At 46.7% G+C, this 25,761-nt stretch overlaps 1 protein-coding gene across 11 annotated transcripts in view; it reads left to right on the top strand.

Annotated features, from left to right (window-relative positions):
* The window catches only part of SLC43A3 (solute carrier family 43 member 3), a 468,756-nt gene that overhangs the window by 283,757 nt on the left and 159,238 nt on the right, over positions 1 to 25,761 (top strand). For all 11 annotated transcript variants that reach the window (XM_086953361.1, XM_086953355.1, XM_086953354.1 and 8 more), the window contains 2 exons: positions 932 to 1,170; positions 8,092 to 8,221. In XM_086953361.1, the coding sequence (XP_086809487.1) occupies positions 984 to 1,170; positions 8,092 to 8,221 (317 nt within the window). In that variant the 5' untranslated portion in view covers positions 932 to 983. The remainder of the gene's footprint in view (positions 1 to 931; positions 1,171 to 8,091; positions 8,222 to 25,761) is intronic.

Below are 25,761 nucleotides of genomic sequence, written 5' to 3'. Positions count from 1 at the left end.
ACCACGTGACCGTGTGACCTCCGGGGGCTTCAAGATGCTCCTCAGAGTGGCCGGCAGGGATGATGCAGGCCTGGATGTTGGAGGCTTACACCTCATTGACCGGTGAGAAGCCAAGAGCAAAGACCTTCACTGTACACCTGAGGCACGTCACGTGATTTGAGGCCCCTATCAGGATGCTTGACGGAGCCTGTTGCGTCGTATGTAGAACAGAAGTCTTCAACTTTCACTGGGGCAGCCATTAATTTTGTTAGAGGTTTGAGTGGCAACTACTCCGCCTTACATCACTCGCATAACAAAACTTGAATTGGCCCACCTGCAAACTATATCGAGCACCTTGGACTCAGTCAGAAGCTGTCACACCAGGGTACTGTGCGGAGGGTGCCCCTGGACCTCTGGGTCTCCCCGCACCACGGGGGCTGTGGGGGCCTTTGTTACACCACTGACTTACATTGAGCTGGTCCTGATGATGATCCTATCATTTTAAAGGGCCGAAACGTGGTCGACAACATATATAGAGACCCAATTTCCATTGATTTATTCTGTGTTTATTGTTGTGTCCTTGCTAATATTACTGTGATACAAATATTGCATCTCACGCCTATGCCTGAGCAGTTTTTGTTCTTATTTCATTTCATGTTTTTATTCATCCTACTGAGTAATCACTCCAGTACCTTATTTATTTCTGGATTACTGTATTTTAATACATTGTTTTGATTTCAGTATATTGGACACTGTTATTCATATTTCCCTTGGGACACCGTTGAGCTACAAATATAACCCTTACTTCAGATCCCCCAAGACCTCTAAGGTTTACATTGCTTTCTTTTTATACCGCATCTGATTTCAATAAAAGCGCGTGCGTTCCAATTGCTTGCCCATCATTGAATGCCGCCATTGTCCCTTCTCTCTCTCTCTCTCTCTCTCTCTGTAGGACGCGTGGACATTAATTCCCCGCCATAAGACCCTGGTAGTTTGAGGCAGCGATGGTGCTGGTCGCCGGCCTGGCCAAGCGCCTGGCCACCTTTTTCACGGGCCTGGTGGAGTGCATGGGCTTTGCCGGAGTGGTCTTCGGATGGGCATCGCTGGTCTTCGTACTCAAGCAAGAGAAATACTTTGCTGACCTCTGCACCACGGACAACTCGACCAGCTCCAACTCTACGGGAGTACCAGGTGAGGCGCTTATTGGTGGATTGATGTGTCAGGGGCTCACTGGTCCTGGGGTGTGTGAGGGGGGGGGGGTACACTCCTGGGTGCCAACCTTGCGGTCAGAGAGGGGGCCTTGAACATGGGCTGGGGCAGAGCCCTCTCTCAAGGCAGATACCAGGAGTGTTGATATATTTCCATCTGATAGTACCTTGCATCTGAAACCTTGACGTCTGATGCATGGGAAGGAAGCCGACGCAGAGGGACCCTTTACAGGGCTTTCTGAAGGTCCCCAATGTTGTTCCCGGAGAAGGATGCACCATACCCAAAGTTCAGAATAATCGAGTATGAAAGGGATTTCATGGAAAGCTTGAGACTCTGGCACAGTCTGGTGGTCGCCGTCCAATGTTTGACAGCAAGGAAGGTTTGCGGCACACAATAGATTAGTGTGTGGGTTGAGGAGACCCCCCCCCCCCTATGTGTGAAGGGACCTGGCCAAGGGGTGATGCCGGAGAAGGAAGATGTTCCACGCGTGAATTTGCAGATATTTCAATGCAGGGCAAACACCAACTCTCTCTAGCTGCAGATGTTTGCCCACAGTGATTACCCCCTGTTGTTTTTTTTATTTTATTTACGTGCCTACCCCCTTCTCCCCCAGTTCACCCAATCCCTCTTCGTAAACTGCTGGCCTGCTTTTTTTCACATCAATCTGCTGTGGTTATTTTCAAAGGGCAGTGCAGGTGGCGAAATGCCCGTTGGCAGGAGAGATGCAACACAAAGACCGCATTCCTTAAAAGTGTGGTACCATGCGGTCTGATCTTTGATGCCCCGTTATACAGACTTAAGGTCCCTGAACTATCCCGTCCAGCCTCAGAGATCCAGGGGGGTCTGGGTACCGTTGTGGTGTCCTCTCGCTGCCCGTTGTCCATGCCACCAAAGATGCCCACACGTGCGGGTTGCAGGTAGGGAGCCGGGTGGTAGGGGCAGACACTTATTGACAATGTGCTATGTATGTCTAGGTGTACCTAAAATGGCCCTATAATGGGATTTCAAGGTCAGATGGTCACCTGGCGAGGCCATCACAGGTAGGTTGAAATACTTTTTCATTATCTTTTGTCTCTCTGCCTGTGGGCTCCACTTGGTATCTGAATTTCTTGGCACAATATCTGGACGCGCCCTCTGGGCACAGCATGTATGAATGAGCCCCCGATACAGCTTCCCTACGGTACAGAAACTGGGCATTCCTGGACAATATCTTGGCATCACTTGCCAGGCTTCTGGGTTTCTTCTGGAAAGGTGGGTCTACATTCCAGCCCATAGTGTCACGGCACTCACACACAGTATAAAAGCACTTTCCAGTATGCTATCTGCACCTCTATCCACCGCCTTTAATAGAGCTTTGAGGGCGCAGTACCTGATGGGCACTGAGTAATCCGTTTACTAGTTCTTAAGTGCCGCACAAACACTGCTGTATCGGGCATGTCCTGGTGCCAGCCCTGCTCTTCTCTCAGCCCGGTATCTAATCGCCCTTTCAATACACACTACCTGATGATTGAGAAGTGCTTACAATGGATGTTTGATGGTACACTGTATGTCAGACATTTGATGACCTCTGTCCTTCCGTCTGTGCCTCCAGGCCATGGAACTACATCCTAACAGACAGGATGATGGGTACAGCCCTCCAGTATTTTGTGGAGAGGCTGAGGACTCTTCACTTCGATGAAGACTACATCTCCGCTCCTGAATACGCACTATAGTAATTCTGATAGCCCTGGTAACACCACGACAATATTGCTGCTCCTGAGTTCCAAAAAGAAAGGAAATCCAGAGAGAAAATGACTCTCTTTGAAGAATTTCCCTTTCCCTACTACGCTCACCTGTCGAGACGTCATGCCGTATCTTCTCCACTAGTGCGAAGTGTGAACAGCTCACATCGATGTGCCTGTTGTCACTGCACTCCAGAAAAAAACTGACCATCTGTGCCAGGGCACAAAACAGAGCCCGATACGGACCCGTTTCGAGGCCTCCTTTAAAAAACTGCCAGTGCTTAGCACCGGTGAGACCTGGCCCACTTAAAGCCCTGCCACTGTCACCTGCCTCTTTGTTAAGTGCCTTGGGACATAGCTATTGCTGCACTGCATTGTATCGATTTATCGTCCTCCGGCCACTCTGGTGATTTTATTAAGTCTCTTGAGGAGGCGCTGGCCAGTCTTACATTGCAGTTTCCATATTTTATTGCCCTTGGGGACTTTAATATACGTGTTCACTGCGTTGGACAAAATGACATCTCAATCTCTCCAAAGTTGTCTTCGCCCCTACGCATCAAACCGGTCATACTATTCATCTTATTTTTTCTAGTTCTTCTATTTCCTGGAATAAAATCAAACCCGCTGACTTCAAAAATGTTCTAACTGTCTTGTCTCTCACCTTTTAGATAGCCCCGATTCGGGTGCACACGTGATACATGTCATGGTACTATAAGTACCACACGAGTGCACAGGGCACATGATTCTGCCTACTGCCGTAGGGCACAAGGTCCCACTCGCCCTGAGATCCCCTCTCTCCATCTTTGCAGTTGCCCGCCAGCTAAAGTCTTGAAAGAAAAGAGTAAAGATTTTGCGTAATGCTGGTCCATTGTCTGGTGTTGGCAATAATAAAGGTTCTCTTGTAATCAGTTCTGCTTAAATAAAGCCTACACTGTTCGTCTACAAACCGTCTCTTTAACCTCTGTGAGATGGTATTTCACTCCCTGTGTGCAGTTAAACAGAGCCCATTTGAGCAGCTCTTTCAAAGTTGCTTTGATGGTACCACTAATGGGTCGTATAGATCTGCGTCATTATTTAAGCCTTCTGGAAACAGTGTGCGAAGCAGTAAGATCCAGCTCCTCTTCGATCCAGCGCGGCCGCTCGATTGAATCCTTGTGGGGGGACTGCCACCCCCTTGTGGGCCTTTCTTCCTGGGGCTTTTACTTCTCCTATTCTTACCATTGTTCAGGTCATAGGTCATAGGTTTTCAAGATTCCTTCTAGTTTGGAATAAAATCTGTGGTCCACTTTTTAGGTTTCGCCTTCCATCAACAACCCCTTCAGCCTGCAATCTGCCTTTAACATTCTTCTCCTCTGTCTCAATATTTTCAGGCTACATTTAACCACATAACTTAATAAATTGCACAATTATTATATATTTTATCTATATGTTTCCAGGTACCATCTTGTCTGTGGCCATTTTATAGTGACCATGAGATACTGTGCCCCCTCTACTGGCCATGACCTGGAAAGGTCTGTTCTTGACCCTCCGTGTGTGAGCCAGCCACCAAGGGCCGGTAGCCCCCAGTCTTCAATCCTTTGGGTCTTTTGTGATCTGCCCCCAATCCGGGCAGAGTTGCACGTGTGTCACCTCCCCAGCCTGTTCCGCGACGAAATCCTAACACTGTACACCACTTCTTGCTACTCCTTCATAGTGCTTGTGTCTGCTAATATCTTAGTTAAACACGCACACTTGTGCAGTTTCCTTTTCATTTTAAATTGTTGGACTAAAGGAACACAGCTTTTTTCGTGCTGTGTGAAAGTGAATTACTGGCTTGAAGAATGCTACCAGGCTATGTAGGTTTCCCACAGAGGGATGATTGTCATACCTGTAGGTATGAAGTACTCACAGCACTCCCACCTAGGAAGAAGGGCCTATGTTTGTAACACAACTGCTGCTCCCCAATTCGTCCTGTACTCAGTCAGTCAGAATACCTTTATTTCGCCAACATGATGAAGGCATAAAAGTATACTACATGTTTAAAAGGATAAAAGATAAAAACATTCCACATCCTTACATTACGATAATTGTTAAGATACAATAGCTATACAATTTCAAAACATATGATAAAAATTCATACTTGATTAAGTTCATATTACAATTAATTGGATCCGCAGACTGAACGTCTCTTTTTTAGAGCAGTTAAAAGAAAGGATGCCACAGCGGAACAGATAAAGGGGTCAGACGACAGCTGTAAATAGTAAAAGGACACACCACATTGTCTAAAATTCATTTTTCGCAAAATGGGGATGATGAACCTTTTCCTCTCATTATGGTAATGTTTACAAAAAATGCATATCATTCTGTATTGACTGATTATCACAAGTACAGAGTGGGAGATCAGCAGCAACATAAACATTACCAGGGACGCCCAACATTAGAGGAATATAGTTTAGACTGAATCTCACCAGGATGTACCGATGCTGTAGATTAGTTACAAAAGTTAGGTACGTTGATTTTTTTCTCCATTTGTGAGATACTCGGTACAGTTAGATATATTTCAACTGTTGACAACTTGGCGTTTAAGATTTCCCTTCCAATCTGCATATTCGGTAATAGCTGGGCTTTCAGATCGTTCTTAGAAATACAACAGCAGCTTATAGGATCTAAATAAGGTGATGTATCCCGTTAGCATTTAAAGTAGATTCGACATATCGTAACCAGGTTATGTTACTCACCCCATCAAGTTTCAGGACATCACTTATAATATCTCTTGTCAGTGTGAGGGTCTCCTTTCGTCCTGTACTCATTTTCTCAGTGTCAACCTCAGAAAGATGAAAAGCTGAGTCAGACATGCTTGATAACAAACATTTATAACTTGGTGATTGCATAAACATGGGTACAGCAGGCGCTTTTACCGACTGAGCTAGTTTGTCATCTTCTGTGAGTTACACAAAAAGAAATGTCCGTGGGTCCTGTTCTGTCGTGCTGCCTTTCATGCTACATTTCAAGCCCGCCTTGTTATCCACTGGTGTTTCTTGTTACGTCATATGCTCAAGTGGTCTAATACAGTCACTATTTTCACGTAATTGTGCGTGCGTTGTATGTATTACCCGTGTACTTGTGTTACTAGTTTGTAAAAGTGTCTTTACATTTGTTCCATGAGGTTTGAAACGTCATTGTCTACAAACTCTAGTAGATGTGAGCCTGGCACCTTCCAGGGTCCCTGTGTCACCAGCTTTGCTTACAAGCTCCAGGGTGAGGGAGGTGGTCCATGGCGAGAGGAGGGGGAGTTGCCATCCTCAGTGCCAGGTTTTCAATAGCATGTGTCATGAATTGAAAAAATAACTTCTAAAGCGCACTAATACCCCGGGGCGTCTTGGCGCTGCATAACCACATGTCCTGACGCAGAGCACGTCAAATCAATCCACCAAACTAAAAATGAGCTCATAAGAAGCCACGTTTTTAAAGCTTTCCTAAATATTTATTAGTCTATATCAAGGGAGTTAATCTGAGGGCATAGAGTTCCATCCTTTATCCCTTGGCAAAGGAAAGGGCTCTTCCATCCCTACTAGCCACCGTCACTCGGGGTACCAGTTCTTACCATCGTTCGAGTGAAGAAGACGATCTACCACTGGAATGTAGTTCTTAGAAACCTGCTAGATGTGATAAAGGGCCATATGTATGAACACATTTTCCCATAGACACAGAATGGGTAAAAGCCTTTGATACATCTGGCCCCAAGTGCTTTATGAGCGAGAGATACAGAAATTTCACAATAATCGATATCATTGATTTAAGCCAGTGGGGTATAATCTGTCCCTGAGACACCGACTGGTGTTTATGAATATTTAATATCAGGCACGCGGCAGCTTTCTGAACTGCTTGCAACTTGTTTAAGGACAGCTGACGGATCTTCAAATAAAGAGCATTTTTAATAATCGAGGAGTGAAGAAATCTGGGCTCGAACAACCGATTTTCGTGAGGACAGAGAGATCAGCAGGAACATTTTCCTCAATGTTCCGGTGACGTTAAAGGAAGAGGAAGTGACGTGACTGACCAGGGTAGCACATTCACACGCGTCATCAAACCCAATTCCCTGCTTCGTGGTTTCTTTCTCTGGGATTGGAATGTTTTTTGTGAGTCCCAGGGTAGAAAAACTGAAGTTAACAGGAACCGCGAACGTGTAGATGACCCCGGATCATGGCGTGCATGCTGTGAAAGGGACCCTTCCCCTTATTTTATGAATGACTGATGGAGAACTCAGATGTCTCCATCAGAGACAAGGGTCTTGAAGATGAAAAGCTGGGGCTGCATGTCAGACTGGAGGAGAAATATTGTTTCCTATTCTCAATTCCTCATCTACAATCCTTGGGGCTGTCAATATCAACAAAGTACATTTATGTAGAGTTTAGTGTATTAAACCTTTAATTCCCCATATATATATATATATATTTACCTTCTCAATACTTCTGCAGTCGATATTTAGGCTAGAAGATTTTTGGAGAATGGCGTCCCGCCCACGGTATTCTGATGGACAGCCGACTCTGATGGGATGTTGAGTAGGGGGACAACATTCACAAAATTTGCTTCTGCATAACTGTGCAACAGTTTGTGAAAATTATACACATTGCAAATCTGTCATTTGGCGATTAGTGTTTAAAGCAAAGTACCTCCTTACATTAATTTTGCACACACTGAAGCATTTCATGGTAACAATAGTATAATCTGGCCACTTATGTTATCCACGTGTGCTCATAAAAGGTTACAGGGTATGGTGTAATTTCTGAAATTTCACGTAACAAGCGTAACCTGAAATTCCCAAAGTTCTGCGCATTAGGCCAGCTTGATTTAAATTTCACCAGGGCCTAATGTTGAGAGGTGGCTGAAGATGCTTGTCCTGATAAAGATTGCCATGACAGGTTTTGTTGATCGTGCACCCAGGGGCAGTGGGAATGGCTGTCCATGCTGGGCCCTTCTGCTGTCGCTGGTACATTGAACATGTGAGATTTCATTTAGGCAATGTGTGTTTTTCCATCTGTGGTGCCTGGTCCATGTAAACTGATTCCCTCCTCTCTCTTTCTCTCCCACCCTTTCACTTGCACCTGGTGTCTCTATCCTATCCCTGACTGGCTCTTTTTCCTGTTCTTCTCTCCCATGTCCTCATCTCTTCCCATCCGCTATGGCTTTCTCCCCTCCACAGACTGCAGCGCCCAGGATGAACGTTTCTCCCTGATCTTCACCATCGCCTCCTTCCTCAACAACTTCATGACCCTGCCCAATGGTTTCATCTTTGACCACTTCGGGACGATGGTCACCAGGCTCATCGGCATGTGAGTATCGTCCGCTGTGTGTCACTGTCCTACGTTTGATCTTCGTGTCTCTCTCTTGGGTCTCCCCCGTCTCAGCCCTCAGAATTCACCAAGATTTGTTAGCTCACTAGGGCTCTTCGTCATTCCATCCAAAAATACAGATTATTTTCGGAAGTACCAAAGACCGTATTTATCTACAGGCGAGAATCCAAACACACAACTGCTATAAAGGGTAGGAAACTAATTAATGACATGCTGGTAAGTCCTATGCCTTTGCAGAGTTCAGAGTTCCGCTATGCGAAACTTCGCGCAGTACTCCACGAAGTGACCAAAAAACTCTACTGCGCTATGCGGAGTTCCGCAAGCGTAAAGACTGGGTTAGCTCACACCATTTGCGTTGATTTATATCGCCTTGTGTTTGTCCCACGCTGGATAATCTGCGCAAACAGCACCATGCACAGTGTAGGAGGGCACTGCTTCTTTCTGCCGCTCGAGTAAATATTTTACACGAGCGGCAGCTTCCTCAACGTGAACGGATGGTTTCTCAACATGAGCGGTCGTGACCATCCGCGACGGCTAGTGTTGAGAAAGCTTGTTGGATTTTCTGCGCTCGCCAACTTAGTGGTGGTGAGTTCGAGCGGGGAAAACATTCAGCGCCATGGAGCCAAGCCTTTTGGAACTCTCTACGAACTGAGCTGTGTTCACTGCCCAGGCCTGGTAATTCCATTTGTCCAAGTCCTCTCGACTTGGAGTAATGGAATTACTAGGCCTGGGCACGTGTTCATGGCCCTGCTTCGATCTCACTTAGGGGACATTTTGTGGTGCCGCCGGATGTTAGCGGTCCAGTGTTAGCATGCCTAGCCCAGTTTAGAGTGGCTGTGGCGTGGACCCACCGCTCGTACTCCAAAGGCGCGTCTAATGCAAGCCCGTCTGCGCCCGAACATGCCTAGGGCACTGTAACCCTAGACTTTTTCATATAGGCTGTCATGTGGCCCATACAACTTAAGGCACTTCGACTGGTCTGCTTGGAAGGCTGCCAGACCTCTTTAGATCCACTGGCAAGCCCACTGTTATGGACTTGCTGCAATTTTTCAGCCAAGTTAGATGACCCCAGTCATTTGAAAATAACAGGAAACGCCGACATGGGTCATACCATTATTCCCTCCAGGAGCATAAGCAAGACTTTATTTTGCTTCTTTAGTCTCAACTGTCACTTCCTACCCAGGCACCAACAACATTTATTTGATTTCCTGTGGAAAAAATTCCCCAGATGCCCTGTTTTTAACGGAGACATGGCTCAATGAGGCACCGCTACCAGATGTAATTGGCACTCTCACTCCAAATTACTTGATTATGAGAAGAGACAGACCGAATAAGAGGATAGTTCTCACACATAATTTCACAATATCTGAGGTCTTGATCTACCCGGCCCGGGGTATGCTGGGAAGTGGTGCAACACTATTTTCAGATCATCTTTCTACTTATGTCCTCAGGTGGGCCAAATTTACTCTGCTTGGTGCCCTCAAAATTACTTTTAGAGGATCCTATGTGCAGCCCGGGTTCCTCACTCATAGAGGATTTGAATGTTTTAAACCTGGCTCTCTGCGACTCAACTCCCACTCACGAGCCTGGCCGCCTCTTGGATCCTATTTTTTCCAACATGGCGGATCTCTTTACAGCGGCACCTGTATCGCTTCCTTGGTCAGACCACCTTGCAGTTCCATTTACTATTAGGACCCCGACACTCAATCCGTAGGGGCTTCCAAACCAGGAACCAAGTCTAGGAACTGGTTTAAATTGGACGCCTTAGGTTTGTATTCACAGCTTCGAAGCTCTGTCCCAGACCTAAAGCAGAAGGTCGAAGCTGATCATCCCTTGATAGATCTCTCGATTAGAAACTCTCTGGAGATAACTCTTCCGACCACACTTAAGTCTTTGGTGAGAACCCAGACACCTTGGTTTAATGACCTGCTTCATCTAGAGAAGAAAACATTGCAAGGGTCTCGAGAGGGAAGAGATTCCGTACATAGGAAGTCGTGGAGCTCAAAGCCGAATTCAGAATTGCTGTAAAAAAATATCATGTACTTTGTAGAGCAGCACAACATCCCTGCGCCGGTTCTCTCCCATCCTCAATGTGCAGAACTGACCCACTTCTTTGTGGAAATGTTGAATAATATTCAATCGCAGTTGACAGAGCGCGATCTGGGGATTCTGCTTCCTACAGCGTCACTTGGCAACCTCCCATATCTGGCCCTAATCCTTCTCAGTCGTGGCCTCCTCTGGACCTCTCTGTATTTTTGGCTACACTACAGACGATCAAATCAGGCTCTCCCCTCGACCTGCTTCCACCGCCACACTGACTACGGGTGGTTGTGGATCCCCCACACTTCATGAGGTTATTATCTCAAGGTCTTGGAAACACGCTATTGTCCTCACACTTTTAAAGAAGCCTACTTTGGATACAACCAACTGGGCGAATTTCAGACCTATATCCATGCTGCCCATTTTTTCAAAAAGTTTGGAAAAACATTTAAATTTGATGGTTACCACCTTTGTGGAAGCTCAGCAATCCCTACACCCGTCTCGTGTGGGTCACAGTATGGAATCCGCTCTTGTGAACATAAATAGCTAGCAGAGGGTTTTTAAACAGGCTGAGCTAAATATGTCATTGTTGCAGATGAGTCTGCCTGCTGCATTTTGCATTACCTGAAGATGGGAGAACTGATCGTCTGCCATGCCCATATAAAGGGCATTCCCGTAGTCCAGCACACTGCAATCCGAAATATCAGCCTCTGTTGAAGAGCGGCTGTCGCAGAAATTATGGAAACTGCTTGAACAGGTTCTCATTATTAATACAGATCGAGGCCGCTGGTGCAGGCCCTCAAAACACAAGTTTTCATTTTGGTGACAGTTGCTATAGCAAGCCTCCCTCACAAAACCATAAAACATTGCCATGGAGGGGAAAATTCATCCATAGTCCAACATAAAATCGTTAATATTGCTCAGCTCCACGTTTATGCATATGACACGGGAAGGTGTTGCTGTCGTCGACCATATACTGGTAGGGGCTGATGCTTGTAGTTGTTACCAGTATAGCTGACATCTTACCCTGTCCCTGACAGAGCTCATTGACGTAAGGACTGGAGTGAGGAAGGCGGACAAGGCAGGTAATGGGTTGCTCATTCGTCACCCTTTCCGCTCGCTACATCGAATGAGGCAGGTGTACAAAGAGCTCAGTGGTTCTTGTTAAAGCCATTAATCTCCCATTGTATGTTTTCTGATCTTTTTGTGTAGCGCTATATGTCACCTAGACAACCTCAGAGTGCTAGAGAAAAGAGAAACCTTGTAAGAGGAGTAGAACTGAGCAGAGTCAGATTGCAGCCAGATACCGCCCCTTTGGTAGCTCTCTTGCTGAAGTTGGATTTTAGTTTCTGATGGCAACATGTGGTTCTTTTTTGTTTATTCACGTTTATTGTAGTTGGCCCCAAGGAAGGTAAGTTCAGTGCCTGAAAAGCATTGGGAATGTCATTTCATGTTGAATTATGAGGCAAACATGTACCGCTATGTGTGTCTAGGACTAAAGCCGCAGTGGCACTCGTTGTACTTATGAGAGAGTGAAGCTGAAATGTTGGATTACATGGGATTACTTTTGGAAAAAAATCGAAAAAAGGAAGATTTTGTCGCAAATTTGATGGCTGTTCCATACATACTTCTCGCTGTGCATCCTGGGTTGGGGAACCTGGCGAGGCTCCAGTGTTTTCATAGAAGATGGGCGCCTGCCATGTCTTGTGTTTTGACCACTCGTCAAAGTGCTGCTACTAATAGCTGTGCCATGTGGAAGGCTTGGCACGCGGTGGCAGCGGGTGGCCACGTGTCATGGTGTGAGGCAATGTTCCTCAATACCCTCACCAGATGTGTGCATATCACAAGTGACAGATGTTCTCTGTCCTCCTTGGATGAGGAAGTGATTGTGGGCGCGAGATGAAACCGCAGCCTCATTCGCACGCAGCGCACTGAAGTCAGGGGAAGTAGGGCGCAGTAGAGGAGTCCTGCCCATCGGTTCTGTGTCTTATCACAGACATGTGAGAACATATTCCCTTTGGGCAGAAGACCCTCCCCACCTCTGTCCAGCACAAGGCATCAGTCTGGTGGCAGTGCAGCTGCCCAATGTGTGTAACATGAGGGATAGCTCTGCTGTCTCATCTGTATCCTGTCCTCTGAATCTAAAAGTGGGTTTCACCATCTCCTGGCTCATGAGCAACAGATCTTAGTACTACTCAACTCAGTAGCTCTCGTTTTAGTGACCCATGAATGATTAAAGCCACAATTGACTGAGCGTAGAAACTGCCCTCAGACTGCACAAAGAACTAAACTGCGCTGACTGACTGAGTGCCACATCTGCCCAGCTGTCCAAGCTTCAAGGCTGTGCGATCTCTGTAAATGGAGGGATAGCTCTGACGTTTTATTGCACTACAGCTTTTCTATAGCGCTTGCCAGTTCTCTGTAGGGCACTGAAGTGTTTTCATATACGAGCAGCATGCTGTGCCACGTAGGGTGTGTGGTTGGAAGGGTGCAGTCTTTCAGGCACATGCATCAAGCGATTTAGGAATCGCAAACGGTGTGAATCGCAAAATTCGGCCGTTTGCGATTCCCAAATCACTATTTGGGATGCATCATCATAAAAGTGAAGAAATCGCTATTTTAGCGATTTTTTTTAAAGTGCGATTGCTTTTAAGGAATCGCAATTTTGCGATTCCTTAAAAGCAATGCATGAAACTTAAAAAAATTCCGATTTCGCAATTAGAGAGCAAAAATTACCATGAGGTTGGACCTCATGGTAATTTAGCGAAATGTTAGAAATATGCAATTTTGTGCATATTTTTAACTTTCATGTTGTGCACACACTTGCCCTTATGGCATGTGTGTACACAACATATGTGCATTGTTTGATTTCAGGGGTGCAACAGGGTGTCCTTTGGACACCCCTGCACCCTTGAAATCGCAATCTCAATTTGCGATTAGCTAATTGCGAATCGCAAATTGAGATTGTCTTCCCATTCATTCCTATGGGCCTCTAGGCCCATAGGAATGAATGGGAAGGGATTCCCTAATTGCGATTCGCAAAATGCTAATCGCAATTACGGAATTCTAAGGAATCGCAATTTATTTAGCAATTTCTTAATGCATGGGCATTTGCGATTCCTTAAAAATCGCAATTAAGGAATCGCAAATGCCGAGATTGATGCATGTACCTGTTTGTGTTTTGATCCTATATGGTAAATGTTCCCATGCCGTCTGCGATGACCACCAAGGTGCAGGTATGGTGCTATGGAACTCTGCATTTAGCAGTCTGGTGGGTGGAGAGGTGACGGCAGTTTATGGTTGTCAGTAGCCAGCACCTTTGAGCATCTCTGCAGCGCCCCTTGCAGTATCACTTATGATTGGAGTCTGCTTAGCCGGTTATGGCCCTGCGGTGTCCTTCCTGATAATTTGTTTACAATTGTTTTTGGTCCTGTGGAGTAGGTCTTCATGCCAGCTCCCCTGTGACAGTTCTCCTGTCCAGCTTACCCACAGTCCTCTACCCTCTGCTGCCTTCTGTTCTGCCTTTTTTGCTAATTTTTCTGCCCTTTTCTGCTCTGTTTTGCCTTTTTTCTGCCCTCTGTTTTGTCATTTCTGCCTATTTTTCTGCCCTCCGTTTTCTTTTCTGCTTCTTTCCTGCTCTTTTTTACTTGTTTTTCTGCCCTGTTTTTCTGTTCATTTTCTGCCCTCTGTTTTCCATTTCTGCTAGATTTCTTTTGCCCTCTGTTTTGCCTTTTCTGCTTGTTTTTCTGCCCAGCTTTTTTTCTATTCATTCTCTGCCCTGTGTTTTGCCATTTCGGCTCGTTTTTCTGCCCTCTGTTTTGCCCTTTTCTGCTTGTTTCTTCTCTTTTCCCGTCGTCTCCTCAAGACCTGTCGCAGGGGGAGCTGGCATAATGGAGACCCTGCACCCCAGCGCCCAGATACCCCGAAGAGTGACAGTGCCGTGCCCTACAAATGTTGTTTTATCGAATGATTTGCAGGTATCTTGGAGAGCGGTGGTAGGGAGATCTGCTGTTAAGGGCTTTGTCACTATCATCCCATATCCGAGTGTCATTATGAGATGTAAAGAAGCAACCTAGTGTTCAGCTAGTTAGGACCTGCAATGGTGGACTACATTAGAGCCCTCCGATTGGCCAGCAGTGTGTGACCATTCTTTTCAGTTATTAATGCTTGTCCAGTTGGTGATGACTGGTTGGCTGGTAAAGTTCTGAGTGAGGGACAAGACCTGTGGCCGGTCTGTCTTATGTGAGTGCACGTGGATTAACCTACAGTTGTCTGGTGACTGCTGAGTCTCATGGTATTTGTGTTCGTGTACGTACGCCCAGGGGTTAAATATGGATTGTTATTTCCGTATAATACTCAGGCTAACCATAGGGGGCCCCTCTTAGCTTCCTGGATGTAGAACGTAGTTTGCTGGTTGGGTTGCTCCAGATCTGTGGGCTGCACGTTGTAGATTGCAATTGAAAGTATGGTGATCTCTCCGAGTTTGTTCCATCGTTGTGGGATGATCTAGATATGAAGTGTATGTGCTCCTGGATGCTTCCAGTGCTGCTGCTGGTGAGTTCCAGATCTTGGCGGCTTGATCTGAGAAAGCAGCGCCCCCTGCCGCCTCCTGTTGTATCTTGCGTATGATGAATGCGTTTGCACCAAGGTATAGGCTGTTCGCATAGTCGTGCCTGTAGAGGGCGAGTGTGAGGACGGCTTGAAATTTCTGGTATTACTCAAGGTATGCTAAGAGGCGACACAGTACTTCAGTTGGGTAGTGTAGGAGAGTAGGGTCTGCTTCCAATGGTCACCCCCACTTTTTGCTGTGATTTTCTGGTTTTTCGACTTTAGTGTGGCTGTGGGCCTGCTAAACAGACCCACAGCCCAGCTGTTCACTCTCTAAATTGACTCCATGTACTTTAGGTACATACCAGATTGGTTACTGGGTCACCCTTGTGGGCCCCTGTATAGTGTACCCTAGGTACCCAGGGCATAGGTGCATCCAAGGCCTACCAGGGGCAGCAGCATGTATTATGCCACCACTGGCTGGCCTTCCAAACTGACACCACAGGTCTGTTCACAGAGCCTGGGTAACGTGGTGTAATCACCCCTTACTTAGATATAGTGTATCTATATCTACCTTTACATATAGACACATAAACACCTGTAAGTCACTCCTATGGCAGACCTCGACAATCCTGGATGCAGAGTGCTTGGTTTTGTGTGAGAGGGTGCCCTAGCAAGAGCTGAGCCCCTCTGCAGCTTTCGGAACCATCTCCTTATAGCTTTTCTATGATATAGCCATACCATATACTCTAAAGTGCATTATAATCCTCGCGGTTAATGCTAACTTTGGTTTAGCTTTATCAAAACATGTTGTGTAAGGTGTCAAACACTTTGGAATACTACCCCCCCACGCCAGTGGGGGCCGTGGGGGAAACATTCCACCCTTCTAGAGGGAAAAGAAATGTAGTTACTGCTTTACCCGGTTAAAGTTAAACAAAGCCTCAGCATCACAAAATGGATGCTGCTGCCACAGACACGAGTCTGACCTCCTCCTGCTGGACGAAACTCTGGCAGGGGAGGCCTGGACAAAAGGTTTCCTGTCCAGGGAGGTGCCAGCATCTCCCCAGACAGGGGTTTTGTGTATTGGGGCAGTGAGGGCTGGATTCAGTGAATGCTTCTAGACACTGCCTGGGGCACACAAGGCGCTCCATACATAGCCCAGTTCAAACTGGTTGCTGGGGCGCACAGCCCCAACTCTGGCGCGAAACCGGACAAAGAGAAAGGGGTGCAACCACCCCCTTCTCAGGTCCACCCATAGGAGGGACCTAGCCAGGTAGTCCAGCCCCCATCCTTAGTATAAGTATCGGAGCTGTGTCCCTAGGACTTTAGATTACCCTGGACGAATCTTTGAAAGACATATCTTGGACCTTCGATGTTCCATTCTGACTGGAAGATGGAAAATATCTCCCTTGTGGTCAAGGAGTGACCACAATGTTCAAACAGACAGCAACATGGCCGGTCTGCATTTTCTAGGCTCCCGCCGGATCCCAAAGAATCTGCGACACAGGAACTGGACTTCCAGACTTCTCTGACCCCGACCCACATCCACAGCAAAGCTGAGACCTGTGGCCGACACGAGAGACGTGAAACCGGAACTCCTGGGCAGCCTGCATTTTGCAAGCTGCACTCCTTCAACGAGGTATCTCGAAGTTGTTCTTTCGGGGTGCTTGAAGCCCAGGCCCCCACACTCTGCGAGTGTTCCGTGGGCCCCGCTTTTGGATTTGAGATCGACACGTCTTCCCGGTTCCTAGTCCGTTGGCTAGTGAGCCCCATGAAGACCTTTCTTTGAATTTAACTCGCTTTCCTGGTTGCTTCGGCTTCCCTGAAAAGGAGAAGCGCCACAGAGCTTGCTGGTCTGCAACAGAGCCAATCTCGACATCCTGCGTGGGTTGCGGTTGCCAAGGCTTGTTGGATCCAATCCGGATACCGACACCACAGTCATCTAGATCCATCGTGGGACAGCTTGAATCCAATGCCTGGTCATCGTCGGTGCCGCCTGGACCTCGTGGCTGAAGAGACAAGTTCGCCTACTTCACCTGAAATCACCCAACATCGCCTGGTTCCTTCCTGGTTCCTTCCTGGTTCCTTCCTGGTTCCTTCCTGGTCACTGGCTAGTGACCCAGACTCTGTTGCTTCTGCTTTCAGGTTCTTCAGATCATTGATCCACCCGGACACTTTTCCACTGGTCACCTGCAGCACTTCTTTGCAGCTCTCCATAGGAAACGACGACGAAACCCGACACGAAAAGACACCTATGCACCCGGCTTCCCTGGGTGAGGTAACACGAGTACTCCGATGCTCCCGTGGGTCCTGACTCTCGAAGTGTCCTGGTTTAAAAGGGTTCCATCCTAGTTCATCCGGAAGTGTCCTTAAATTGTATATTTTAAAATTTTTCCGAACTCTATAGAAAGTCAATGGTAACCTGTGCCTGTGTTTAGACACTGCACGCGTCTCCCGTGGTCCTCCTACTTCCTAACCTTTGGTCGATTAATGTAGCCCCAGCGATTCCACAGGCCCTAGGACTGATTTCTAATTCTCTCGTGGTACTTATACCACTTTTTTAGTATATGGTTTGAGAGGCCCCTAGTGCAACCTATTGTATATTAACTGTGTAACTTGTATTGTATTTTTACCTCTGACCTCCTAAAGAGTGCAGCGGGGTTGTGTTTAGATTAAATACATATATATTTGATGGTAAACAGTCTAAATATCGATTACAGTAATTTCGACCTACACTTATATCGAGTTGCAAATATCGAAAGGACAGAATATCGATGTCCAGAATATCGATGGCCAGAATATCGACCCTAAGGTAAGTAATATCGAAATTACTTATATCGATAGCATATATATCGATGTAAGTAATATCGAAATTACTAATATCGATAGCATATATATCGATGTAAGTAATTTCGATTTACTAATATGTGTTAGAAATTTTAGTTAAGTATTTAAAGTAATTGTTATAATATGTGTTTAATATGTTTTTATAACTTAAAGAAATATAAAAGTAAATTATATGTTTTACTACCAGAGCGGGTTGTGGGTTTTTAGGGGAATAGGGTGGGAAGTAATTTATTTTTAAGTAAATAATTATTTTTTAATGATTAATTTATTTTTCAATTAAATATTAATTGGCAATGAATTATTTTAATTGATTAATTGATTAATTAATTGATAATTTATGTATATTTTTAAGTAAATTATATGTTTTACTACTGGAGCGGGTTGTGGGTTTATAGGGGAATAGGGTGGGAAGTAATTTATTTTTAATTAAATAATTATTTTTAAAAGATTAATTATTTTACAATTAAATATTAATTGTCAATTAATTATTTTAATTGATTAATTGATTAATTAATTGATAATTTATGTATATTTTTAAGTAAATTATATGTTTTACTACTGGAGCGGGTTGTGGGTTTATAGGGGAATAGGGTGGGAAGTAATTTAATTGTAACATTAATTAATTTTGGGTAAAGGAGTACTTTTAGTGTTAGGGTCAGTTTTCAGTTTTTGGGTAAAGGGGTATATTTAGGGTTCAGAGTCAGTTTTCAGTTTTTGGGTAATGGGGTATTTTTAGGGTTCAGGGTCAGTTTTCAGTTTTTGGGTAATGGGGTATTTTTAGTGTTCAGGGTCAGTTTTCAGTTTTTGGGTAAAGGGGTATTTTTAGGGTTCAGGGTCAGTTTTCAGTTTTTGGGTAAAGGGGTATTTTTAGGGTTCAGGGTCAGTTTTCAGTTTTTGGGTAAAGGGGTATTTTTAGGCTTCAGGGTCAGTTTTCAGTTTTTGGGTAAAGGGGTATTTTTAGGCTTCAGGGTCAGTTTTCAGTTTTTGGGTAAAGGGGTATTTTTAGGCTTCAGGGTCAGTTTTCAGTTTTTGGGTAAAGGGGTATTTTTAGGGTTCAGGGTCAGTTTTCAGTTTTTGGGTAAAGGGGTATTTTTAGGGTTCAGGGTCAGTTTTCAGTTTTTGGGTAAAGGTATTTTTAGGCTTCAGGGTCAGTTTTCAGTTTTTGGGTAAAGGGGTATTTTTAGGGTTCAGGGTCAGTTTTCAGTTTTTGGGTAAAGGGGTATTTTTAGGGTTCAGGGTCAGTTTTCAGTTTTTGGGTAAAGGGGTATTTTTAGGGTTCAGGGTCAGTTTTCAGTTTTTGGGTAAAGGGGTATTTTTAGGGTTCAGGGTCAGTTTTCAGTTTTTGGGTAAAGGGGTATTTTTAGGGATCAGGGTCAGTTTTCAGTTTTTGGGTAAAGGGGTATTTTTAGGGTTCAGGGTCAGTTTTCAGTTTTTGGGTAAAGGGGTATTTTTAGGGATCAGGGTCAGTTTTCAGTTTTTGGGTAAAGGGGTATTTTTAGGCTTCAGGGTCAGTTTTCAGTTTTTGGGTAAAGGGATATTTTTTGGGTTCAGGGTCAGTTTTGACTACTGTTGCACCCACTGGAGTGGGAATAGTAATTTTACCCCTACGCTATGAAACGCTTTCCCTACTGTTGCACTCTCTGGAGTAGGAATAGTAATTTTTACCCTTATGTTATCCAATGTTTTATATAATTAATTGTAAAAAAAATATTTTTTATTTTTTATTACTTACATTTTATTTATGTTATTGTTTTATGTTTGTAAATGTTAATTAGTAAATTAGAATATATTTTATTAATTTATAAATTAGTAAAATAAGTATTAATACTTATTGTTCTGTATTTATATATTATATATTTAGTGTATATATTTAATTAATGTATTAGTAATATATATGTATTAATTATTTAATTTTAAACATTATTAGATACTTTTAAATATGTATATTTTATTTATTAGTGTTATATACTTAATTTTACATTTATATATATTAAAAAAAAATCGATATTTTTAACATCGATATTTTTTACATCGATATTATTTTTTCGATATTTTTGTACTTACCATGTTGTAGATAGGATGTCGATATTTTTGCCATCGATATTGTTGACTCGATATTCTTGTAGGTCGATATTTGTGATTTCGAAATTCTGTCAGTGATCCATATTTGATATATACCTTGTCTGGTGTCCTTTCATTTGGTATTCAAGGGGTTATAATTGGTAAAACAACTTGCTTCACATGCTCTCTGAAGTCTTAGCCCATTGACTGCTGGTCCATGCTACCAGGTATGGTTGGAGTGTGTCATCTCATGCCCCATGTCTCGTAAGGTCAGACTTTGTGATCCCATTTCTACTCTCCAGTAAGGTTGGAGTGTCATCTCATGCCCCATGTCTCATAAGGTCAGACTCTGGGATCTCATTCCCTCTCTCGGGTATGGTTAGAGTGTCATCTCATGCCCCATGTCTCGTAAGGTCAGACTCTGGGATCTCATTCCCTCTCTCGGGTATGGTTAGAGTGTCATCTCATGCCTCGTGTCTCGTAAGGTCAGACTGTGGGATCTCATTCCCTCTCTCAGGTATGGTTAGAGTGTCATCTCATGCCTCGTGTCTAGTAAGGTCAGACTGTGGGATCTCATTCCCTCTCTCGGGTATGGTTGGAGTGTCATCTCATGCCTCGTGTCTCGTAAGGTCAGACTGTGGGATCTCATTCCCTCTCTCAGGTATGGTTAGAGTGTCATCTCATGCCTCGTGTCTAGTAAGGTCAGACTGGGGGATCTCATTCCCTCTCTCAGGTATGGTTAGAGTGTCATCTCATGCCTCGTGTCTAGTAAGGTCAGACTGTGGGATCTCATTCCCTCTCTCAGGTATGGTTAGAGTGTCATCTCATGCCTCGTGTCTAGTAAGGTCAGACTGTGGGATCTCATTCCCTCTCTCAGGTATGGTTAGAGTGTCATCTCATGCCTCGTGTCTAGTAAGGTCAGACTGTGGGATCTCATTCCCTCTCTCGGGTATGGTTGGAGTGTCATCTCATGCCTCGTGTCTCGTAAGGTCAGACTGTGGGATCTCATTCCCTCTCTCGGGTATGGTTAGAGTGTCATCTCATGCCTCGTGTCTAGTAAGGTCAGACTCTGCGATCTCATTCCCTCTCTCTGGTATGGTTACAGTGTCATCTCATGCCCCATGTCTCATAAGGTCAGACTGGGGGATCTCATTCCCTCTCTCTGGTATGGTTACAGTGTCATCTCATGCTCATGTCTTGTAAGGTCAGACTGTGGGATCTCATTCCCTCTCTCAGGTATGGTTAGAGTGTCATCTCATGCCCCATGTCTCGTAAGGTCAGACTGTGGGATCTCATTCCCTCTCTCAGGTATGGTTAGAGTGTCATCTCATGCCCCATGTCTCGTAAGGTCAGACTGGGGGATCTCATTCCCTCTCTCAGGTATGGTTAGAGTGTCATCTCATGCTCATGTCTAGTAAGGTCAGACTGGGGGATCTCATTCCCTCTCTCAGGTATGGTTACAGTGTCATCTCATGCTCATGTCTAGTAAGGTCAGACTGTGGGATCTCCTTCCCTCTCTCAGGTATGGTTAGAGTGTCATCTCATGCCCCATGTCTCGTAAGGTCAGACTGTGGGATCTCATTCAAGTCAAGTCAGAGAATTTATATAGCGCACTACATACCCAGAGGGTTTCAAGGCGCTTAGGGAGGGGAGGAGGATTACTTGTCAAATATCCACGTTTTAAGTTGCTTTCTAAAAGCTAGGTGGTTCTGGGTAAGGCGAAGGTAGGTGGGGAGTGAGTTCCATGTTTTAGCTGCCAGGTATGAGAAGGATCTGCCTCCCATGGTGGTCTTGTTGATGCGGGGTACAGTGGCGAGGGCTTGGCTGGAAGAACGTAGTTGGCGGGAGGGGGTGTAGAAGGACAGTCGTGAGTTGAGGCATTCTGGTCCGATGTCGTAGAGTGATTTGTGTGCGTGGGTTAGCAGTCGGAAAGTGATCCTCTTATTGACGGGTAGCCAGTGGAGGTCTTTCAGGTGGCCAGAGATGTGTTCGTTCCGCGGGATGTCTAAAATGATCCTGGCTGAGGCATTTTGGATTCGTTGGAGTTTCTTCTGAAGTTTAGCGGTAGTACCTGCGTAGAGGGTGTTTCCGTAGTCCAGTCGGCTCGTGACCAGAGCATGGGTGACTGTTTTTCTGGTTTCGGTGGGGATCCAGCGAAATGTTTTTTTGAGCATGCGAAGAATGTTGAAGCAGGATGAGGATACGGCGTTGACTTGTCTGTTCATTGAGAGTGAAGAGTCCAGGATAACGCCTAGGTTCCGTGCTTTGTCTGTCGGGATGGGTGCTTTTCCAAGGGCTTCCGGCCACCAAGAGTCGTCCCATGCAGAGGGGGATGTACCTAAGATGAGGACTTCTGTTTTATCTGAGTTCAGTTTCAGACGGCTTTGTTTCATCCATTCGGCGACTTCTTTCATTCCTTCGTGTAGGTTTGATTTGGCGGTGCTGGGGTCATTGGTGAGAGAAAGGATCAGTTGAGTGTCATCCGCGTAGGAGATGATGTTGAGGTTGTGTTGGCGAGCGATGGCCGCAAGGGGGCTCATGTATACGTTGAAGAGGGTGGGACTGAGTGAGGATCCTTGTGGTACGCCACAGATGACTTCAGTGGCCTCGGATTTGAATGGTGGAAGGCGGACTCTCTGGGTTCTTCCGGTGAGGAACGAGGTGATCCATTCAAGTGCTTTTCCTTGTATTCCGATGTTTCTGAGGCGTTGTAAAAGGGTGCTGTGGCAGACTGTGTCGAAGGCTGCAGAGAGGTCGAGGAGGATGAGGGCGACTGTGTCTCCATTGTCCAGTAGAGTTCGAATGTCGTCTGTTGCTGCGATGAGGGCGGTCTCAGTGCTGTGTTTTGCTCGGAAGCCAGATTGTGAGGAGTCGAGGGATTTGTTGGCTTCGAGGAAAGCGGCGAGTTGGTTGTTGACAGCTTTCTCGATGACTTTGGCTGGGAAAGGAAGGAGCGATATGGGGCGGTAATTTTTGAGTTCGGTGGGGTCCGCTGTGGGTTTTTTCAGAAGGGCGGTGAGTTCAGCGTGTTTCCAGCTTTCCGGGAAGGTGGCGGAGTTGAAGGAGCAGTTGATGACGTCTCGGAGGTGAGGTGCTATGACGGAGTCTGCTTTGTTGAAGATGTGGTGAGGACATGGGTCAGTGGGGGATCCTGAGTGGATAGAGTTCATCAGGCGGATGGTGTCCTCAGTGGAGATTGGGTTCCAGTCGTTGAGAGTGTTCAAGGGGGGAGAATGTTCAGCATATGGTTGGGTGGGTTGGTCTCCGGGTTGGTTGTCGAAGCTGTTGTGGATGTCTGCAATTTTGTTGTGGAAGAATAAAGCCAGGGAGTCGCAGAGGGCTTGAGAAGGGGTGATGTCGTTGGAGTTGGCCGAGGGGTTGGTAAATTCCTTGACGATGTTGAAAAGTTCCTTGCTGTTGTGGGCGTTGTTGTCTAGTCGATCCTTGAATGCTGTTTTCTTGGCCTTTCGGATTAGTTGGTGGTGTGTGCGGGTGGCGTTTTTGATGGCGTCCTTAGTGCTAGTGGTAGGGTCTTTTTTCCAGGCCTTTTCAAGGGAGCGGCAGAGTTTCTTGGACTTCTTAAGATCATCGTTGAACCATGAGGCCTTCTTGCTGCCCGGTTTGCGTTGACGTTTTTTCAGTGGTGCTAGGATGTCGGCGGTGTTGGATAACCATAGGGTGAAGTTGGCGGCGGCTTGGTCTGGGTTAGAAGAGTGGGCTGGGGTGTTTAGAAGGAGCGATGAGGAGATCTGGTCGATGGTGATTTTGTTCCAGTTTCTTTGCAGAGTTGGTTGGAGGTGGTTGGTGGGTTTCGGCTTGTTGTAGGTGAAGTGAACGCAGCTGTGGTCAGTCCAGAGGAGATCCGTAGTGTGGCTGAAGGAGACATGATTGCTGGAGGTGAAGATGGGGTCGAGTGTGTGACCTGCGATGTGGGTGGGGGAAGTGACCAGATGTTTAAGTCCGAGGTTGGCGAGGTTGTCCAAGAGGGTGGTGGTGTTGCGGTCGTTGTTCTTTTCAAGGTGAAAGTTGAGGTCTCCCAGAAGGATGTAATCTTTGGAGGGGAGCGCGTGTGGAGTGATGAAGTCTGTGATGTCTTCACTGAATTTTGCGCGGGGTCCTGGTGGTCTGTAAAGGAGGGTGCCTCTGAGTGTGGTCTTGGGGTCGATGTGGATCTGGAAGTGAAGGTGTTCAGAGTTGGCGTGGTTGGCGTCAGAGCTGGTTGAGATGTGGATGGATTTCTTATGGACAATAGCGATTCCTCCTCCTGTGTGGCCGGTACGGTCCTTGCGTGTGATCTTATAGTCTTCAGGGATGGCAATGGTGATGTCTGGGGCGGAGGAAGCGTTCATCCATGTTTCTGTAAGGAAGGCGACGTCTGGAGAGATGGTGTCTAGTAGATTCCAGAGGTCAATGGCATGTCTGTGGACCGAGCGGGTGTTGAGAAGGATGCATTGTAGGTGGTTGGGGTCGGGAATCTGTGGTGTGGTCGTAGCGGAGATGTTGTTGGTGCCGATGAATTTGCAGGAGTAGCAAGAGAAAGGTCCATGGGTGTGTCCAGGAGCGGCTTGGACGCAGTTGGGGGCTCGACCGGGGTTAAGGGCTAGGAGGGTGGCGGCATCGTAGGTAATGCGGGATGGCTGGGCAGTGCGAGGGACAGGGGGTCTGGCGCTGGGCGCGGTCCAGGCGCGGACGGGCGTAGACGGGCTTACCTTTGGCGCACCTTCGGCGCGGATTGGGCGCGATCGCTGCGCGTGAACGCTGCACGCAGGAAGAACTGTCATATATGGATGGTGGAGGGGGAGGGGCGAGGGCGGCTCAGCTGGGAGGCGGGGCGGGCTCACGAGGACGAGGACACCAGCAAAACAAACAAAATGGCAGCGGGGGGAGGGCAGAGCAAAGCGCCGGGGGTAATCGCGTGTAAAGTGCCTGAGAGAGCAGCGGAAATACAGCGAAGCAGCGCTCAGGGCAGAGGCACAAAAAGCAACTTTAGGGTGGAAGGCACAATCTCTACTGTACCAGGTCTCGGCAGTCAGGCTGCAAGCAGGCTGTGGAGCGACCTCTCAGCGCAGGAGCGAAAGAGAATCACAGCGCTTCCAGGTATGGGAGCGCTGTATAAGGACAGTGGGAGGGCGGCTCAGCTGGGAGGCGGGGCGGGCTCACGAGGACGAGGACACCAGCAAAACAAACAAAATGGCAGCGGGGGGGGAGGGCAGAGCAAAGCGCCGGGGGTAATCGCGTGTAAAGTGCCTGAGAGAGCAGCGGAAATACAGCGAAGCAGCGCTCAGGGCAGAGGCACAAAAAGCAACTTTAGGGGGGAAGGCACAATCTCTACTGTACCAGGTCTCGGCAGTCAGGCTGCAAGCAGGCTGTGGAGCGACCTCTCAGCGCAGGAGCGAAAGAGAATCACAGCGCTTCCAGGTATGGGAGCGCTGTATAAGGACAGTGGGAGGGCGGCTCAGCTGGGAGGCGGGGCGGGCTCACGAGGACGAGGACACCAGCAAAACAAACAAAATGGCAACGGGGGGGAGGGCAGAGCAAAGCGCCGGGGGTAATCGCGTGTAAAGTGCCTGAGAGAGCAGCGGAAATACAGCGAAGCAGCGCTCAGGGCAGAGGCACAAAAAGCAACTTTAGGGTGGAAGGCACAATCTCTACTGTACCAGGTCTCGGCAGTCAGGCTGCAAGCAGGCTGTGGAGCGACCTCTCAGCGCAGGAGCGAAAGAGAATCACAGCGCTTCCAGGTATGGGAGCGCTGTATAAGGACAGTGGGAGGGCGGCTCAGCTGGGAGGCGGGGCGGGCTCACGAGGACGAGGACACCAGCAAAACAAACAAAATGGCAGCGGGGGGAGGGCAGAGCAAAGCGCCGGGGGTAATCGCGTGTAAAGTGCCTGAGAGAGCAGCGGAAATACAGCGAAGCAGCGCTCAGGGCAGAGGCACAAAAAGCAACTTTAGGGTGGAAGGCACAATCTCTACTGTACCAGGTCTCGGCAGTCAGGCTGCAAGCAGGCTGTGGAGCGACCTCTCA

The sequence above is a fragment of the Lissotriton vulgaris genome, chromosome 1_2 (genome assembly GCF_964263255.1).
Source record: "Lissotriton vulgaris chromosome 1_2, aLisVul1.2, whole genome shotgun sequence".
In the NCBI taxonomy this organism is placed as follows: Eukaryota; Metazoa; Chordata; class Amphibia; order Caudata; family Salamandridae; genus Lissotriton; species Lissotriton vulgaris.
Note: the sequence above shows the minus strand (reverse complement) of the source record. Positions and strands in the feature narration are given on the sequence as shown.